General features: G+C 64.3%; 1 protein-coding gene across 1 annotated transcript; it reads right to left on the minus strand.

The window, feature by feature from the left end:
* Positions 1 to 17,779, minus strand: PCBP2 (poly(rC) binding protein 2). Its single transcript, XM_067314198.1, is given in 16 exon segments — positions 1 to 368; positions 3,698 to 3,867; positions 4,340 to 4,395; positions 5,456 to 5,494; positions 6,006 to 6,078; positions 7,252 to 7,293; positions 8,275 to 8,361; positions 10,119 to 10,138; positions 10,141 to 10,192; positions 10,797 to 10,925; positions 11,587 to 11,718; positions 13,499 to 13,615; positions 13,993 to 14,025; positions 14,135 to 14,158; positions 14,690 to 14,825; positions 17,689 to 17,779. Coding segments are annotated over 15 exon segments (1,080 nt in total). The 5' UTR covers positions 14,759 to 14,825; positions 17,689 to 17,779; the 3' UTR covers positions 1 to 331.
* Positions 17,780 to 20,026: the final 2,247 nt, after the last annotated feature.

Raw genomic sequence — 20,026 nt, forward strand, 5'->3', positions numbered from 1 at the left:
GGGGGGGGGGGGGAAGACAGGGGAGAGGAGGGAGAGAGGGAGATAGAGAGAAGCTTTATAAAACTAAGATCTGGGACTCAGCGTTTTTAACAGCTGAACAGAGGAAGGAATTAAAATGCTGTAATTAAAAAAAAAAAAAAACAACCAAAAAACAAAACCAAAAGGAAAAAAAAAAAATAAACCAAAAAAGAAAAACCTCATGAGTGGCCGCGGAGAGCATGGAGGAACCGAAAAATTTACAAACTAGTTAAAACCTGGGGCTGGCTGCTAAGGGACTACACAGATGGATGGTGAAGTGAGGCCGAGGGTCCGCGGGGGCCGCGTCGGGGCCCTAGCTGCTTCCCATGCCCCCGGTCTCCGAGGAGAGCCTGCAACGAAGAAAAGGGCGTCAGAGCGGGGGGGGGCGGCTCGGCCGCGGCGGGAGGAAGAGGAGGGAGAGCGGGAGGAAGGGCTCGGCTCGCCCCGAGGAAGGGGGTGGAGGGTGCTGGCGGCACCCCCCCCCCCCACGTGGGTGATGTTTCCCCCCCCCGAGGGGGGAAATATAAAGGGAGGTTTGGGAAGGAGGAGGAGGATGGGGTTTGCTCGGTGCAGGGGGGATGAGCCGGGCTTCCTCCCCCCCCACCCCGGTGTCCCCCCCCCTCCCAAAAAAGGAGCCACCTGGCTCCCCCCGGCACGAGCCCACGGCGGATGCGGCCCGGGAGGGGACCGGCGCGCACCGATGCCGCTCGGCTCCGAGCGCCGGGGCGGCTCAGGAGGGAGCTTTTTGGGGCGGGCGGGGGGGCAGTGGGAATCGGCGGGGAAAGGGGGGGGAACCTCGAGGTGCCAGCAGCAACGGGAGCGGGAAAGCGGGACGGCAGCAGCAATTCTGGCGGGGAAAAAGAGGAGCGAGGCCGGGGACCGAGGACACCGGCAGCGAGCGGCGGGAGCCGGAGCCCCAGCGGGAGCAGAGACCGGAGTGAAGGGGGGGGACACGGCACAACAAGGTCCCCAAGCAAGCAAAGGGGGGGGGAATTCGGAGCCTAGCGGGGACATATCACCCCAAAACAGGGTGCTGATACCCCCCCACACATCCCACCCCCCCCCAAAGCGAAAGAGGGGCCCCCCCCGGTCGGCACAGATCTAGCAGAGCAGATTCTCACCGTGGCAACTTTATTACAGGTACAGACATTAAAGAGAGACAAGGCGAGGCCGCGAGCCCCCGCGGGCAACGTCACCAGGAATGCAATTAAATCCAGACTCGTTTATCCCGGAACGACACCCCCCCGCCACCCCGACCCCCCCCCCCCGACCACCTCCCTCCACCCCCCCCAAAAAACAACCCCCCCGCATTCATCTTCCCGCCGCGATTGCAAACAAGCTACTAAAAAAAACAAAACCCAACAACAACAAAGCCCCGAAGTAATAATTAATAATAATAATAAAAATAAAGCGATGCTACAAGCTAGCAGAATCGAGAAGGAATTTTTTTTTAAAAAGAAAAAAAAAAAAGCGGAGCACTAGACTCCAGGCCGAGTTGGGACACAGGGGAAAAAAAAAGAAATCGTCTCTCGGCCGGCAGCCGGAAAGGAAGGAAAAAAAAAAAACAACACCCCCAAAACAACTCCGTTCTAAGAAACATCACAAGCTCACTTTGAAGTAAAAAGGAGGAAGGAAAAAAAAAAACGAAAAAATGAAAAATAAAGACAAGTTTTGCTCTTCCGAGTCTCCTCTACGGGGTTCTCCGGGCCGCCACCGGTCTGCTGGTCCTTCTAAGGCCACAAGCAGACTCAGTAAGGCGAGAACCTCTGCTTTTCCGCTTTCAGTTTGTTAGTAACGCACGGCACAGCCGAAGTGGAGGTACCCTTAGCAGCAGACACAACATTTAGAGCCAGGAGAGGGACAGGTTTCATGCCAAGCAGACTGGAGACACAAGGGGCGGTCGGAAGAGGGTTGGGGAGGCTGGCGGGTGCGTCGGAGCCCCCCGCTGTGGCGAGCGAGGGGGTGGTGGTGGAGGAGGAAGAAGAAGAAGGGGTGGAGGGTTGAGAGAGGTTGATGCTGAGGTGGTCAGGGATCGTGACGGAGGCTGCCTGGGAGGAGGGTTTAGCGCTTTCTAAACTGTAACAGAGGAGAAAAAAAAAGGAAGAAAACAAAAAAAAACAAAAAAACAAAAAAAAACACGGGTGGGTGGATGGGAACACCACAAAAAAAGTAATAATAATTAAAAAAAAAAGCACAGGACAAACAGCTTAAATAGCACCAGCCCTAGCTCGGAAAGGGAGGAAGCGGCGCGCGGGCTGCGTCGGGCCGGACCGCGGCCCCCAGGCATCGAGCACCCCCGGGACCCCCCCCCGGGCCGGCAGCTGCGCCGCCCCAGTGCTTTACGAGCTTGGGGGGGGGGGGGGAACCTGCTAACTACCAAGCACAGGATTAAGCCTGAAGAGGGAAAAACGGCACGCGGCTTTTCCTCTAGCCAGGCCAAACCCGCTCCTAAGCGGTGCGGAGCTGTTGTGCCCCCCCCCTGCTTCTAGCCCTGGCATCCCCCCCCCCCTCCCCGTGTCGTGCCGCCGCTCGCCACGCGGAGCGGGGCCACGCCGGGATGGCAGCGCTCTTCCCGGCTCTTCTCCTTCATCCGAAGCCCCGCGGGGCTGAGGAATGGGAGAGCATCGGGCTGCCGGCTACCTAACCACGCTCGCGCCGGCGCCAGGGGTGTTTTGGCCCCCCCGGGGCGAGCGCGCGGCTCCCCGGAGCAGCCGGGTGGGGGGAACGCGGCCCGGCACAGACGAGCCGAAAAGCCCCCCCCCCAGACGCCGCTCGCGGCCCGGCTCGTCGCGGGGTGGTGGCGGTGGGGACGGGGAGCCGAGACGCAGCGGAGACGGGTCTGGGTAGGCGCTTGGAGGTCTCAGCGCACGGACCGACCCCCCCCTCCACCCACCCCGTCCCCCCTCCCGCTGAATCGGAGCCGTCGCCGAGCTCAGCCCTCGCCCTGCGGAGGGTCCGAGCCGGTCGCCGGAGCTACGCTGCGGCAGCCGAGCCGCAGCGCGGGCAGGCGTCCAGGCCCCATGGCCCGGCCCTGCCTCTCTTCCCGGCCTCAGGGGAGCCGGCGGTTCCCCGGAGCCGCCGCTTCGCCGGGGACTTCGGAGCCGGCCACCCGCTCCGGTAAGTGGCGGAGAGCGGCAAGGCGTCCGAGCGGAGCCGAGCGCTCCCGGTGTGTGTGTGTGTGTGTGGGGGGGGGGGGGGTCGCCGCGCATCCCGCTGGGAGGCACTCGCGATCCGGCGGCTGCAGCGGCAGCCCTGCTCCGACACCGGAGAGGGAGCTCTCCGGCGCCCCGCAGAAAGCCCTGAGCCCGCGAGCCACAGATTTGCCACCACAGCCCTGCCTGCCGAGCGCCCGACGGGGCCGGGCGCAGCTTTAGAGAGGCCACCAGCTCCCCTGACCCCACGGACCGACCCCCCCCCCCTTTCCAGGCCGAGTCCTTAAACTACGGCTTCCCGCAGACTGGGAAGCGATTGCACCGGGGAAACGGGACAGCAAGCACAGAGAGGGGGAAAGGAAGGGCACAGAGAGGGGAAAACAAAAAATTGGGAGAGAAACCCCTTCCCCTCACGTTTTGGGGGCACAAGGGAGGGTCCCGGCCCCGGGAACGGTACACCACGGCGCCGAGCCAGCCCTCCCTGTGCCCTTCCCCGGCGCGCGGAGCCTCGCCGCCCGGACACTTACCTGACATTAATTAGATACTGGGCCAAGCTAATGCTCGCTGCAGATCCAGTTATGGTAACCTGCCTGTCAGTAGATCCTTCCACTGGATTGGCAATTTTGATCTGCGCCCCAGACATCTGGCGGATCTCATTGATTTTGGCGCCCTGGCGCCCGATGATGCAGCCAATCAACTGGGGGAGAAAGCGGCTTCGTTAGCAGCGGGCAGGAACCGGCCTCGTTAACACCCCCCCACCCCACCCCGCTACCAGGTCACAGGTCTGTCACCCACTGGCTCAGGGCTGGGATTTCCCGGGGGGGGGGGGGGGTTTTAAGGGAGCCCAGAAAGGGGGTTGTTTCCTGCCGAAACGCCGGCTGGAAAAGGAGAAGGGATGAGGCGACTCAAAGCAGCCCGAGGAGCCGATTCGGGGCGCAGCCGTCGCCCTCGGGGGCCGCCGCGAGCCCTCCGCGGCTCCAAAGCAAAGGGGCGAGCGCACGCCCCGCTTCGGCGGGCAACCTCGCACCCCGTTTCATTAGATCTCCCCCAAAGGGGGGGGGGGGGCAGATCCTGGCGACCCACAGGGACAGCTCTCCGGCAGCCGCCCATCCCGATCCAGGCTACGAGGGGGAAAACTGCACTCGCCCTTCCGCGGGGCCGGTACTCACATCATTTGGAATGGTGAGTTCGTGAGAAGTGGTTTGAGCAGACGCATCCAAACCTGCTAAAAGACAGAGAAAAAGCGGGATAGGTTCAGCGGGAGGGCGGCGGGCGAAGCGGGCGCAGCACAGACAGACCGGAGCAGTCAAGCCAGCATTTGCTGCTGGCTTCATGGCTACCTTGAAGACGGTTTGACAGGAGGGGAAGGGCAGAGCAAGCTGTGAGGTTACTCCAATTTCCCCCCCCCACCGTTCCCCACCTTCTCTCCCTCCTCTTAAATTTCTCCCCTGTCCCCCACCACCACCGCAATGTCACCACAGGATCTTCCTTCCGGTGAGGACAGTCCCAGAGCAGCGCACTGTCGCTGCGGGGGCTCCATTCGGGTGCTCGGCTCCGCTGCCCCAAGGGACCCGGCTCGGTCGCTGGCTCCGAAGCGCTACGCTACCTCCCTCCTACGCGCCGGCAGGGCAGTGCTACGCCGGCCGGCCGCGCCGGCACCGCCGGGCTGCTTCCACATAGGATGGGGCAAAGCACACGTGCCGAGCGGATCCAACCCTGCGCTCGCTCCCCGGACGGGGAAAAAAAGCATCACGGCAAGAGCCTCAAGCCCTAACGCCAAGGTTTCGGCGGGGGTGAAGCAGCTCATGGGCCGGGAGGCGCGATGGTGGCCGAGGTGGTTAAGGCGATGCTCCCCGCCGCCGACCGGGATGGCCTTGGGCACAAGCGGCGGTTCCGCCGCCGGCAGCAGGCAGTGGGAGGGGGGGGCTCAGCCGTTGTATGCAATCCGGTCCAGCGACTCCTAAGGCGAGGGGTTGCCCCCGCTTTGCGGCGTGTTTGGGGGGGGTAAAGCGAGGGGCCTAGCGCATGCCCGAGGCTTTCTAACAGAGCATCACGCACCGAGCCCTCCAACGAGTCCTGCTCTCCGCTGTCCAGAGTCCAGCTGACTCCTGGGGCACGTACACCCAAGGCAGTCGGTACCTCCAGCCCTTCCAAGGCTCCCCCTTGACTCCCCCCTTCCCCTCCCATCCGTGCACAAGGCGGGCAGCATTTAACAGGGAGAACGAGACCCCGGTCAGTATTAATACACGATAGAATAACTACAGATTTTGGTTTTTAATCATTACCCCAATAGCCTTTCACCTCTGGAGAGCTGGATTCAATGCCTGTTAAGATACAAGTGACAATGAGTTTGGCTGTCTCGAGTTTAGAGCCCCAAACGGATATTTAGCCATCTTAGCAAATCTACAGCGAATTTGGTACAACTCGACAGTTGCCTGCTCAGGACTGGAGTAGCCGGAGGGGAGAGAGAGGGTGCTGCAGGTCGGGGGTCTCCCGGTGCACTGGCAGAGCTGTGGAGGACGGGGGTGAAGAGGAAGGAAAGCGACACGGAGGCCCTGCCTGCTCGGTGCTTTGCTACCCTCCGCGGCCCCCCGCGACTCGCGGAGGTCGCTACCAAGTCACCCCCAGAGGCGTCGCGACAAAATCGTTACCTGGCCGAGCTTTGCTCTGGGAGGGGGGGGGTTGGTTTTTGGTTTTGAGCGAGCGAGACCCGAGCGGAGGCCCCGCCGCGAGGCTGCGCGCACGCGCGCGAGAGAGAGAGAGGAGCCAAGCAGCGGCTCGCGGGCTGGCCTTTGGCCCACGCTAGCGCACGGAAGAGAGAAGGAGTTTCCATACCGCTGAATCCAGTGTTGCCATGAGACATTGGAAAGTGTGACTGTTGCATTGCCAACTGGTGCAGCTTGGTCAGCTAGAGGGAAGAGAAAGAAAAAAAGGCTGATGTTAGCCATTTCCCGAGCCCGTCGGGGCCGGGACTCACGGCACGCACATCGACACGGACACTGCGAGCGGCACCGGGGCCCCCCCAGCCCCCTGCGCGGAGGTGGGGCGGCGGGCAGCGCTGCCTTCTCCGTGCGGAGAGGCGCCGGGCGAGAAGGGGCTGGGCCCGGAGCGGGAGCTGCGGCCACCCCCGGTGAAGCGAGGGCAGCAGCGAGGAGGTAGGAGAGGAGCTCGGGGAGACAAGCAGAGAGGAGCAGGAGAGACGAGACCGCAGGGCGCTCGCACCACACCATGCAGGGAGCGGAGGGCGAGGGGGGGGGGGGGGCAGAGGGATGTCACCAAGGCAGACGGGGACGGAGCCTGGTTCGGTTCAGCCCCCAGAGTAGCTCTTAGCCCAGCTTTTCTAGCCCTCTCCTCCCTGGCCCTGGTGTGTCACAGCCCCCCCCTTGCTGCTCTGGGGGGGGGCCGGGAGGAGACATCGGCCCCCATCAAGCCTGCAACGAGCCTAAGGGATGAGCGAGGGCGACGGAGGAAGGCGTCCGATGGCGAGCCAGGACGGCACCCGCAGGAGCGGCAGCCACTGCCTGAACTGTCACTTCCCGATCCCGAAGGGCTCCGGCAGGCTGGCATCAGCCTGAGCCGGGCCGGATCCTCCTCCCCTCCCCTCCCCGCTGCCACCTGCGACCGCTTGCTAGGCCAGCTGTCCCCTGCCCCAGGAGAACCACCATGACAGTAAACCCTCACGCGCTGTTTTGTTTTCTCTTGGCGGGCTTCGTGCCAAATTCAAGAGGGGGAGGGAAGCCGGAGCTCGTGTGAAATGCCAAGCCAGGAGAGGTAGGGCAGGGAAGGAGGAGAGGAGGGGAAAAAAAAATAAAAAGGAAAAAAGGAGAAAAAAAAGGAGGAGGGAAGTGTCAGAAAGGAGGGAAAGGAGAGATCTGAGACCGGGTGAAGCTGGCTGCAGGAGGGCGAACTGAGGGGGGAGGCGAGTTTTTTGGGGGGGAGCTCGGATCGGATCGAGTTTCAGCCCAAGCTGACGGCTAGCGGCTCAAGTCGAGAAAGCACGGAGAAAATTTTGGAAGGGGAAGGGGGGGGGGAAAAAAAGGGGGGGTGGATTTCAAGACAAGAAGTTGTAAACAAAACTTACATCTGGCTGTGGAATGGCATACTGTCCTTGAATGGTATAGGCCTACAAAAGGAGGAAAACAGTCCTATTAACAACCATTGGACAGCCACCCAGGGACAGACAGATTTCAACTAGCCAGGAAGTCAGAGAGCCAAGGTGGAGAGTTCTCCGGGGCGAGGGAAGTGGGGCAGGGAGAGGCAGGGGACGGATAATGCTGTAACAAGCAGTTTCTAGACGGGCGGTTACTCGAATTGGCCTTACGTGGCGGTTACAGGGAGGGAGTGGACAGTATGGCGCCGTCCCCCCCAAAAAAAAAAGTGGCAGACAAACAGAACGGCTGGGATCTTGATGAAGATGTATGGTGTGGTGGAGTCCGACAATGCTTCTCTAGCCCTGCGCCCCCCGCCTCGCCGACGGGAAGATCTCCAACGCCCGCCAGCCCTGCTAGCTCCCGGCCCCTCCTTCCCCGGCCCAGCAGCCCCCCAAAAAGTCCCGCTCCGAGTCCTCTCGTCACTCCGCACGCCTAGGAGAACGTCACCGGGCAAGCTAGAGGTAATGCTGGAGCTGGCTACCGATGCTAGACAAGGCAAAGAGAGGCATTCGGGGGGGTAACAAGGCTGAGTGCCTGACCTGCCAATTCCATGTCTTGAAGGTTAAGGGACAGCCACAGACTTCAGATTCCTCCTGAAGCTACCCAGAAAGGGCGAGTCACTGGCTGGGGCCTGGCTGGCTAAGGTTGGGGGGCCGGGCAGGGGGGGTGGGATAGGAAGGGGAGAGGGGGGTACACAGCCTCACTTCCAGGTCACCGGAAGAACTGCAGCCCAGGCTGGAATTGGCCCAAGTTCGTTGCCATGCAGTGGCTGCCGGGTGGCCTGCGTGAGGAGAGGTTGGTGGGCTCAGAGTCCAGTTCCCAGTGGACAGGAGTCCACAGCACAAAAGCCACCGTGACGGTTTTGGGGGACGGGGACGGGGATGCCACCCTTGTTGGCAGTCTCAGAGAGGCCAAGGATTGAACGGGCCGTGGAGACTGAACTCCCCTCTCACCTCCTGAGGTGGTCCCTCCAAGTCAGAGTTGAGGCACATGGATGGGGCGGTGTGGGGGTAGCTCGCACTGCCGCTGCTGTACCTGTCCTGTGGATAAATTAGAGGACTTCAGTCTCCAGGGCTGTCAATCCGAAACCTTCCGCTAACACCAAAGTCACATCGACATTAGCTCTGCTTTCGAGGGCTAACCCTGCTCTACGCACGACTCTGAGCTGCGAGACAGAGCACAACACCACCAGGAGCGGGCCCGGACGGCTGCGTGGGGCTGCCTGCGGCCCTGGGCCAGGGGAGAGGGGTGGAAGAGAAGGGGGGGAAGAAGAAGGGAAGGGGAGGGAGAAATGCGTGGCCGTCGGAAGCCTGCTCCTCACTGCTCTAACGGGGAAGGCGGCCTGCTCCCGCGCCGCGGGGGGGGGGGGGGGGGGGGCACCGTGCGGTACGGCCCTCCGCTCGCAAGAGGCGCGGGGGCGCCGACGTACTCGCCAGGCGCTTGCCCCGGGCGCAGAGCGGCGGGAGAAGCTGTCGGAGAGCGGGAAGGGTGTGTGTGTGGGGGGGGCTGACCGGGTTCGGGGAGGGAAGGAGAAGGCAGGGAGGGCAAGGGGAGGTGGGGGGGGGCCGAGGCGAGGAAGGGGACAGCGGCAGGTCCGTCCCTGAACAAGCGTGGCGCGGGGCAAGAGCGGGCCCGGCCCAAGACGTACAGCGGCGTCAGGCCCGGCTCTCGGGGAGGCCGGCAGCAGCTGCCCCCTTTCCCTGCCTACGGAGTCGGCGCGGCCTCGAGGCCTCGGTCGACAACGCCGAATCTCGCCTGCGCTGCCTCAGCTCCGGCCGAGCGGGCGCCCGGGCCGGCTAGGGGCTCCGGAGCTGCCCGTGCCCTGCGCTGCCCACCCCCGAGGGGCCTCCCTGACACCACGAAGGCAGCGGATGCGTCCGAGTGCGAGTCGCCGTGTTTTTCCGAGCGTTACGGCAGCCCTGGGAATCGCGGGGTGGGGAACGAGCGACCCACACCCCGGCCTGAGCCTCCCGTCTCGCCTAGCGGCCCAGCGGCCCCGAGGGGACCACGGACGAGGACACCCCCTCAAGGGGGTCAGGAGATTCGGGGGCTTTACAGCAGACGGGATCCAACGGAGCCCTGTCGCCTGTAACGGCCGCGGCAGCGTCTCGCTCCGTGGCTGTGGCAACGGGGCAGCACAAGCCGGCTACCTGCTGCCGGTGCGTCCCTGAGGCAGGAGAGCAGGAGGCGAGAAACACCTCCAGACCAGCTCAGCAAAAGAGGGGCTAAATCCCAAATTACCTGGCGGCTACTCCTATCTGACGCCCTCTCCCTTCATGCGAGATGAGGCCTTTCCGCACCCTGATCCTACCCAAGGCACAGGCTAAGCCTCGGCACCCCAAAGAGCAGAGACATGCCCCCCCAAAACCCTCTGGGGCCAGTCACCCACAGGGGTAGCACCGAGTCCTCCGAGAGCCAGCCCCAGAGAGAGGGGCCGGGACTGGATTTGGCAGCTGGAGTCTTGGTCTGATTCAAATCCCCACCATCACACTGGGATTTTTGGCTGGTTGCTCCAGGACTGTTCGACAGTCACCCCCCACCACCACCACCCCCTCCCCAAATTAGCCTCGTTAACCCCCTTTCCCCACCTCTGCCCTCTTCCATCCCTCAGAGAGCTCAGCGAGGAAAGCTCGGAGCGGGCTCTGGGAGGCCGAGGCCAAGCAGAGCCGCTCCGCGCCGGGGGAAGCGGTGTGGGCGACAGGCACGCAGAGCGGCTGATGTGCGCTGGCGGTGTGGCAGCTTGGTAGACACCCTCCTCTCCCCACCCCGCACCCCACAAGCAGAGGAGAGGCCTTACCTGACCGCCTGCAAAGATGACGGAGAGCTGGATGGCTTGGGTCGGTAGGGGATGGTGACGCCCTTCGGGGGAGACTGGGTGACGGGCAGAGAAGAGAGGTTAGACACCGAGCGCCGCCGGCACCAACGATCCCCTCCCCGGGCTCGGACGAGGCTGCGCCCGCAAGCTAACGCTCTGCTTGGGGTTTAAATCGGCCGCTTAGGAGCGCGCAGAGCCTGGGATGAGCATCGAGTGCCACAGAGCAATCCCGCTTCTTCCCCGTCCTGGGCACGGGACCAAGGGAGGAAACCCAGGGAGCAGCAGAGCAGCGTGCGAGGGAGGCTCAGGACACTGCTGCGGGACAGCAGGACGTTCCTGCTGGCTTGTCACCCGTGCTGGGCAGCGCTACTGGTCACCGCCGGGCGGTGAGCGGCACCGTTAGCCAGCGAGAGGCTCTAAAGGACTGGCTCGACCCTGGTTTTAAGCCGCTTCCGCCCAGTCTAGGCTTGGCTGGACACCTCCAAGCCTCACCTGGATGAGGATATAATCCCCAACTATCCCTTGATCCCCCAGCAGCATTTTCTCCATCCTCAGCGGTTTCTGTTTGCAGTGACGGCTGCAGCCGGACAAGGGGCAGCGGGGACCCCTCCGTTTGCCCCCCAGGGAAGCCCGCGAAAGCGCGGTCGGGGAAGGCCCTACCTCAAGCATGACGACGCAGATCTGTTTGACGCACTCGATGATGGACTGTGGGATCCCAGCGATGGTGATGGCTCGCTCGGTCGAGTTAGGCAGCATGTCTCCTGCCACCTGGACCTGTGCCCCCGTGCTCTGCAAAGTTGACGGTTAAAAATAGACCGTCAGGCTCGGGGAGGGCTGCGACCTCCCTGCATCCAGCGGCCTCAGCAACAAGCCCCAGGGCTGGGTTATACATAGCCAAAACTGCCCCTCTGCTCCCCCAAAAATAAAGTTCTTTAATCCTAGCTGGAAAAAATTTGGTCCTTGGGAGCCTGGAGCAGAAAAGCAGAAACTGGGTTGCAGCCTTTCCCTGTAACCCAAGTCAAGCTCATCTCTACTGGAGATGGACAGAATTAATCCTCCGGGCAGCCAAGGGTCAGCAGCTCCCAGCGCTAAGTGGCATTACGCGCCTTCCTAGCGGAGAGCCGAGGGCTTTGCAGGCCTCACGGCACACATTCCCCCCCCCCTCCGCCAGCTGGAAAAAGGCCGGGGGAGGGAATCGGAGCCTAGAGGGAACAGGAACCCAGGCATCCTGCTCCAGGGGCCAGCGCCAGGGCAGGGAGGCTCTGCCCCATGCCAGACACTGCCCCGAGGCTCAGTTTCACGAGCACTAAAAATACAAGGAGGTCTTTAAAAAAAGACCGGGTGATGCTACGTCTCTACTATGCAGCGCTGCCCCAGGGCGGGGGCGAGGATTCGCCCCTCTCGCCGCGCTCCCGGAGACACCCAGGCCTCGCGCGTCCCTGACACGCACCTCTCTTATCTCTTTGATCTTGCAGCCTCCTTTTCCAATGAGGGAGCCGCACTGGCTGGCCGGTACCACGAGCCGGAGGGTGACCGGGGGCCGGCTGGCAGCTGTACTGTTGGTCATGGAGCTGCTGATGTCCTGCGAGGAAGAGGAGTTACTCAGAGGAGCCCGCTCGGCGCGGCGCCCCGGCCGAAACGGCACGCGGGCCAGGCGACGTGCCCAGCCGAGGGGCAGGGAGGACGAAGCCGGCACGGGCGGACAGGGCCAAGGTGACCCCGGGGCCTTGCCAATCCTGTTCCGCGGGACTTCACTAGAGTCCCAGAAGTGACGCAGTCACGGCTTGGCGCAGCACGGGGAGGGAGGAAGGGCAACTTTGCGGCTCTCTCCGCAAAAATGGGGTTTTAACCCCCCAAACTTATGCCAGCAGCCCAGCGCAGGGGCACCGACGGGGTCGAGCCCCAGCTGAGCCCCCCCTCTAGCACAGGAACAGGCTGTGCTGGCGCTCAAGGCTGCCAGCTTGGGGCTGCGAGGCCGTCAGGGCCCCCCCTGCGGACGCAGCTCCCCGTTGAGCACGGAGCCTCCCGTCATAACGGGGGATCAAGGCAGGAGCAGCTCCGGGGGGGTGAAAAACAAGCCCAGCGATGATTATAGCAGTCATGTGTCAGCAGGGGGAGGGGAGGCACAAGGCCACGGCTCAACTGACCTACTAAAATAAAAGCATTAACTCAGAGCCCAGCGCTCAGAGCGCCGGCAGCCAAGAGCCACACTTGGACAGGCCGCGGACAGGCCCCCGGAGCCGCTCCGGGGAGCCGATCCCGCATCCGAGCTGGTCCGACAGTTCCCAAAGCAACTTAATAGCAGGAGCCGGCCCCCACGCGCCTGCTGCCAGGTGGGGAGGAGGGCGGGAGCCTTGCGGAGGAGCCCTTGGAGGACGTCAGCTCTCAGGTTACGGCAGTAACGGCTCCGGGCTCAGCAGCCTTCGAGGTAATTGTCTGAGCAAGGAGAGGGGACGGGCCTCGGGGACAGATCTGGTGGCATCGGGGTGGCCCCCCTCACAAGGAGGGGCCCCAAATCAGAGGGGAGCAAAGGCCACCGGGTTTTCACGCACCCCCAGGAGAGGTGAGGGCCGAGGAGCTCTGCCCCGCAGCGCCCCACGCCAGGCCAGGCGAGCTGACGCCTCCCCAAGGACACAGAGTCGGCCGAGAAGCTCTTCACCATCACGGCCACGAGCCGGCTTTAACGCCGGGAGTCACGTTATCCGGGACCAATATCCCCCAGGAAAGTCACCTGGATTCAGCGCTGCGCGGCGGCCCCCCCTGCTCCCCTCCTCGGTGGGGAGGGGACGGAGCCGAGCCCTCGCTGCCCGCAGAGCCACCAAGCCCGGGGACCGCGGGGCAGAGGGGAAGTGGCACCGGAGGACAGTCCACGAGGGCAAGCAAAAAACCAGGAGGCTTTCGAAGCGCCGCTGCCAGAGGCGGCTCGCCACAAGCTGCTTTACGCTGTTTAACTTGCGGCCGCAGCATGTTTTCAGCCCAGGAAAGTCCCTGCGGGGTTCCGGCGCTCAGCTCCCAGCTGCTTAAAGGAGGGCTGAGCACACACCGAGGAACTATCGCTGCTCTCTGTACCTTGACCCTGCTCGAGGCAGGGCAAAGATCAGGCTCCGAAAGAAAACATCCCCATCCTGCACGGGATGAGCCCATCCTGCCAACCACGCTGCGAATCACCCGCAGGAACCCGCTGTCGCTCGTGCTCCAGCGGCCTCAACTTCCCCGCAAGCTCTGGGGCTGAGCGCGGCAGCGTCACAGGGCGAGCTCGCCCGGGGGACGTGGCAAAGGATGGCTACGGAGGGGGCTGCGGCCCGCCGACGGCTCCGCGGAGCGGGCCGGGGGTAGGGGGGGTGGGGGGGGCCGGGACGCACCTCTTCCAGTTTGTCAATGATCATCGCAAATGCTTTGAAGATGGCATTGGTGGGTCCAGCAAGGGTGATGATCCGTTCGGGGCAGTTCCCTTCTGAGATGTTAATGCGAGCACCGCTCTGCGGGGAGAAAACAAGGGGGGGGGACATCAGGGCGACCAGCCCCGCTCAGCGCACCCCCCCCCACAAACCCACCCCAGCAGCAGGTCCGCCCACCCGACCCGATTCCGCGCAGGGCGGTTAAAGCGGTGCAAGATCCCCAGGGATCCCTCGCAGGTCCGGGAAAGCTGCCTCCCTCCCCGGGGCTCGGCTCCGGGCAGCCATCTTAGCCTCCTTGGCTTCCTGCCCGGGCCTTGACTACATTTCCCAGCATGCCCCGCGCCCGGCGGCTCCCATCTGCTGCCGGAGCCGGAGCTGGCGGCACCGCGCGGCCTGCGGATTCCTCCCAACGCCCGCGGCCCCCCAACGCCTTTCCGTGTCCCCCCCCCGGCACTCACCTCCTCGCGCATCTTCTTTACGGACTCCCCTTTCTGTGCGGGGGGGGGGGGAAAAAAGAGAAGGGAGAAGCGTTATCGCGAGCCGGACGGGGCAAGAAGGGGGGCAGAGGGAGGCAGGGCGAGGGGTTGGGTGCTCCCTTACCTTCCCAATGATGCTTCCGACCTCCTGGGATGGAAACAAAAGCAGCTATTAGTAAGTGCTTAGAAGGAAAAAAACAACACTCCCGGTCCCAAGTTGCCACCTTGGGACGCTGGAGAGCTCGTTCTTGGGAAAGATGCTCATTTCGAAGGCAAAACAAGTTCCTCGGATTCCCCCAGCTATCGCTCCACCTGGTCGTCGTCCCCCCCAGGTCACACGGACACCTCTGCTCCCAGCCAAACTCCCTGTTCGAGTCGCTCCTCCCCACCCCCAGCTGTATTTTTGGTTTTTTTGTTGTTTTTTGTTGTTTTTTTTTTTTTTAATTGATGCACTGAGCTTTTAAAGCGCTGCCTCAATTGTCATGAGATATTCGGCACCAGGCCCGGTGCCAAGGAGCGCATTCCTAGCGCCACCGGCTAAGGGCCGTAAGAAGGAGGCAGCTCCGAGAGGCCGGGCTGACATGATTTACCGCCGCCAAAACGGCCAGCCGGAAGGGTCACCCCTGCCACCCGGCCCAGGGGCTTCGCCGCGACCCCATCCGGAGGGGAGGACGAGTACCTTTCCGTGCATAAGTAGTCGGATGGTGAGTGTGACATTTAAACCACCTTCAATGACACCGGTGTCCATCTTGAGCTGCGTTCGGTCGAGTCAGGCTTTGTCAGGGGTCAGATCTTTGGTCGCTGGGCGCTAGAAGCTACAAACGAGAGAGGAGTCGTCTTGGAGGGGCTTTTCCAACCCTCCCCTGCTGCTGCCGCCTCTCCCCGATCCGTCCTGGCCCATTTCCGACACCGACAGCAGCCGCCGAGCGCTCCGGATGTCCCTGCTCCAGATGGAGTCAAGCCCCCCTCAGTTTTTTCTCCTTCTTAATAGCCCCCCTGGCAGGTTTAGGGCGTTTTAGGCATTGAGCAACCGCCCGGCGCTGGTTCGTTCTCCGCCGCTCTGCCTGCCTGCCTCCCTCCCACGGGTCTACCAGCTCCCACGGACCAGGGCTCCAGCCACCTTTGCGCCTCGCAGAAGGGCTCTGCCTACGGTTTCAAGGACTTGCCTCTACTTGAAAGCAACACACCTTGATCTAGATTATAACAAACTTCTCCTCAGCAGCTGTGCAGAGACGCACACCAGACTGCCCCGCTCCTAAGCGGAAGGGAGTTTAACCCCTTGGGGAGCTGGGCTATAGAGAAAAGTTATCTGTGCTCCGTAAACGCGCTTTTAGAGGCCTTTAAGACTAGTTTCCAAGTCGATTTACTCAAAGCAGATAAGGCCACGCGAGCACACGATCAGGTTTCAAACAACCTGCGAACTAAAGTCGACGGCAGTTGCAAAACACCGCGGCCGTCCAGAGACCAGCAGCGGCGGCTAATCATCCGTTTAACTTCAAAAACCCTCCTTTCGGGCCCCGCTCCGCTTTCATCAGCCCAGCTCGGTACGTTGTCCGGCTGGTCAGCGCCTCATCAAAGTTTAACCAAGCCCGGGGAAGAAACAAGCCAGGCAAAGCGGGGCAAGGGCAGGGGGATTAATCTCCCAGGGGATGGTGCCAACTGGGCAGCGCTGCCTCGCTCCGGGCTAATGCTCTTTTAGGGGAAGCTACTGGCGCAGATTTCTGCCGTAGCAAGTCGTTACGGCCTCAATAAAACTTCACATGACATCCTGCTGGATAGAAACGCGCCCGCTTCCTACTTTGGAAAGCGGGGCCCAGGAACCGAAAGCCTGGCAGCGGCAGAGCCGAGCGGAGAAATCTAGAGCCGAGCCCACGAGTTTACTGTTTACGAGTTTGCCGGTTCACCGGAGGTGGCAGGAGTCTCGCTGGCACCGCTGCCGTCTCTACGGCTCGAGCCCACTCCTCCTCCCACCAGTTCAGCGAACCGCCGCGTCCCACTTTGACGAAGTTAACATTAATTTGCTTTTCCGGCAGCGGTTCTGCCAGTCGAACAAGCTTCGGTCGGCTACGACCCGCGTCGCTCGGCACGGAGCGGCCCAGCGGGGACAAAAGGAGCCGACCAAACCTGCCAGGGGGTTATTTAAAGGGAGAAAAGAAGCCGCGCGAGGCGGGCTGAGGCCGTCGGGAAGCAGCGAGTCCGGTCCCGGCTTGCGGCGGGGCTGCTTCCTCACAGCCAAGAGCGGGAAAACTTCCCCCAAACTTCTCCTTACCTCCGTCCGGGAGCCCTGTCCCGTCCCCCCCCCCCCCCGGGGCCTCGTCACCACCGAGCCCAGCACGTGGAAGGCCCGGCCTCCACGCCGGTATCGGGATCAAATGCCAACCCGGAGCCCTCCCACCGGAGCCAAGATCCCGGCTCCAAGCTCGGCTCGTCGAGGGGGAACCGGCTCCAAAATGGGTCCATCCTGGGGGCAGCCGGGGCAGGGGGGGAATCACGGCTCCAAACTTGGCCCATCACCGTAGTAGGGCAAAAAAAACCAGCCCCGGGGCCGGGGAGCCCCAAACCGGGCCGGTTCACAGTGGGGGGAGCAGAGACCGGGATCGGGGCTCCAAAGCGGGTCGGTTCACAAAGGGGGGGGAGGATTTGGGGGGGCTCCCCAGGCCCGGGATCGGGGCTCAAAACCAGTCCCGGATGGGGGGGGGGGGGGAACCGGCTCCCAGTCCCGGGAGCGTGGCTCGAAACTGGGCCCAGTTCTGAGGGCGAAACTCGCTCCCAGTCCCGGGATCGCGGCTCAAAAACGGTCCCGGGAACTTTTTTTTTTTTTTTGGGGGGGGGGGAGGGTACCGGTTCCCGAGCCCAGGATCAGGGCTCAAAACCGGGCCGGTCCCAGGCGGGGTTAAAAAGAACCGGCTCCCGGGCCCGGGATCGCGGCTCCGAAACGGACCCAACGCCCCGGGGCGGGGAGAAGAACCGGTTCCCGGACCCGGATGGCGGCTCCAAACAGGGCCAGCGTCGCGTCGCGGGATGACAAACAGCGGCCCCAAGCCAGGGATGGCGGCTCGGAACCGGGCCAGCGCCGGGGGGAACCGGCCGCCGAGGCGAGGACGCGGCCGCCGAGCCGGGCCCGGCGCCTAGATGGCGGCTCCCAGCCGAGCCCTTCCGGGGGGGGGGGGGAACAAACTCCGGGACGGCGGCACCGACGGGAGACAAAAAAAAATTAAAAAAAGGAGAAAAAACAAAAAAAAATGAAGAAAAAAAATAAGGGGGCCACCCCCCCCCCCAGCGCCCCCCCCCCGGTACCGGAGGGGGGGGCGGCGCCATGTGACGCACGCGGCTCCCCCCCCTCTCCCCGCAACCCCCCCCGGTACCGGGCCCCGTGCGGGGAGGAGGGAGGGGGGGGGGAGGGGAGGAGGGGAAGGGGGGAGGGGCGGGCGCCCCCCCCCCCCCCGCCGCCGCCGCCGCCGCGCGCGCGCGCAGGCCGCGGCCTAGGCCGCGACTAGGCCGCACCTAGGCCGCGGGCTGGCGTGAGGGCGCGGCCGGCGGCGGGCGGCGGCGGGCGGCGCGGCGGCGCTACGCGAGGCCGCGGCTCCGCGTCGGGGGAAGGCGGAAGGGGGGGGGGAAGCGGGGCGGGCCGGGGTTGGGGGCGAGGCGGTGTAAAGGGGGGGGGGGAGTCGGGCCTACCTGGAGCGGCGCCGGTAACGGCGGCGGGAGAAGGGCGCTCCGGGCGGAGCGGGAGGAGGGAGGGCGGGGAGGGAGGAGGAGGAGGCGGGGAGGGAGGTGGGGGGGGGAGAGGGAGCGAGCCGGGGCGGGCGGGCGGGATGGCGGCGGCGGCGGGAGGCGGCGGCGGCTGCTGCTCCTGCTGCGGCGGCCGCGGCGGGTCTGGGAGGGGGCGGCGAGGAGCGGCCCGATTTCAACCCCGCCCCGACCCGGAAACGGACGCCGCCGCACCAGAGAGGCGCCGCGGGGCGGGGATAGAGCGGCCGCCTCCCCTCCCCTCTCCTCCCCCTCCCTCCTCTCCTCTCCCCCCCCCCGCTCCCCGCTCAACGCCTCGCTGCGCGCGCGCGCCCCTGCCCCCGCCCCAACCACCGCCGCCGCCACCAGAGAGGCGCCGCCCGCGCGCGCAGAGCGGCCGCTGCCTCGCCGCAGCGCCGCCGCCGCCTGGGAGGACTCGGCGCAACGGGGGCGATAGGGGAGGGGGTGCAACGGGGGCAATGGGGCAATAGGGGCAATTGGGATGGGGGCAATGGGGCAATAGGGGATGGAGCAATAGGGGGCAATGAGGGCAATTGGGAGGGGGGCAATGGGGGGCAATGGGGCAATAGGGGAGGGGGGCAATGGGGGCAATTGGGAGGGGAGCAATGGGGCAATAGGGGATGGAGCAATAGGGGGCAATGGGGGCAATAGGGAGGGGGGCAATGGGGCAATAGGGGATGTGGCAATGGGGGCAGGGGGGCAATTGGGGGGGCAGGAGGGGGCAGTGGGGGCAATAGGAGGCAACGTGGCAATTGGGATGGGGGCAATGGGGGCAGGAGGGGGGCAATGGGGGCAATTGGGACAGGGGCAATGGGGGCAGGAGGGGGCAATGGGGCAATAGAGGAGGGGGCAATGGGGGGCAATTGGGGGGGCGGAGGGGGCAGTTCCCGGCCCCGCACCCCGCCGTGGGGCCCTCCTCCCCCGGGTGCCCCCTCCCGCTGCCCCACGGCGGGCGCCGACGCGGGACCCCGAGAGACGCCGACACCGTGGGGTGGGACGAGAGCTTTATTGGGGGCCGCGGCGGGGGGGGGGGAAGGGGGGGGCTGCCCGGCACCCGCGACCCCCCCCGCACCCGGTGCAGACCGCGCCGCCCCCCGGCCCCATAGCACCCCACAGCACCCCTGCACCCCATAGCGCCCACTGCATGCACCCCATAGCAAGCCATGGCACCCATTGCACCCCATGGTATATTGTGACACCCCATAGCACCCCATGGCACCCACTGCACCCCATAGCACACTGTGACACCCCATAGCACCCCCAGGCACCCACTGCACCCCATAGCACCCCGTGGCCCCATTGCACCCCATGGCACACTGTGACACCCCATAGCACCCCCAGGCACCCACTGCACCCCATAGCACCCCGTGGCCCCATTGCACCCCATGGCACACTGTGACACCCCATAGCACCCCATGGTGCCCATTGCACCCCATAGCACCCCATGCCCCCCCCCCGGCAGCCTGGGCACCCATTGCACCCCCTGGCACCCATTGCACCCCATAGCACACTGTGACACCCATTGCACCCCCTGGCACCCACTGCACCCCATAGCAAGCCGTGGCCCCATTGCACCCCATAGCACACTGTGACACCCCATAGCACGCCGTGGCGCCCATTGCACCCTATAGCACCCCATGCCACCCCCCCTGGCAGCCTGGGCACCCATTGCACCCCCTGGCACCCACTGCACCCCATAGCACCCCATGGCCCCATTGCACCCCATGGCACACCATGACACCCACTGCACCCCATAGCACACTGTGACACCCCATAAGCACCCCATGGCACCCATTGCACCCCATAGCACTCTGTTCCCCCCCCCAGCAGCCTGGGCACCCATTGCACCCCATGGCACCCACTGCACCCCATAGCACACTGTGACACCCCATAGCACCCCATGGCACCCATCGCACCCCTCAGCACACTGTGGCACCCCATATTGCTCTTTGCACCCCATACCACGCCGTGACGCCCGCCCCCCCCCCCGGCACCCACAGCACCCCATAGCACCCATTACACTCCATAGTGTGCTGCAACACCCCCTGGCACCCATTGCACACCCTGGCACCCCACAGCACCCCACGGCACCCCATGATACCCCACTGTACCCACTGCACCCCATAGCCCCCCCATGCTACCCTGTAGCACCCTCTGCACCCCCTGGCACCCACTGCGCCCCACGGCACCTCGTGGCACCCCCGGACACCCAGAACCTCCCCTGGCACCCCCAACACCCCTGGGCACCCATTACACCCCATGGCAC

This window comes from Apteryx mantelli, chromosome 33 (genome assembly GCF_036417845.1).
Source record: "Apteryx mantelli isolate bAptMan1 chromosome 33, bAptMan1.hap1, whole genome shotgun sequence".
Classification (NCBI taxonomy): domain Eukaryota; kingdom Metazoa; phylum Chordata; class Aves; order Apterygiformes; family Apterygidae; genus Apteryx; species Apteryx mantelli.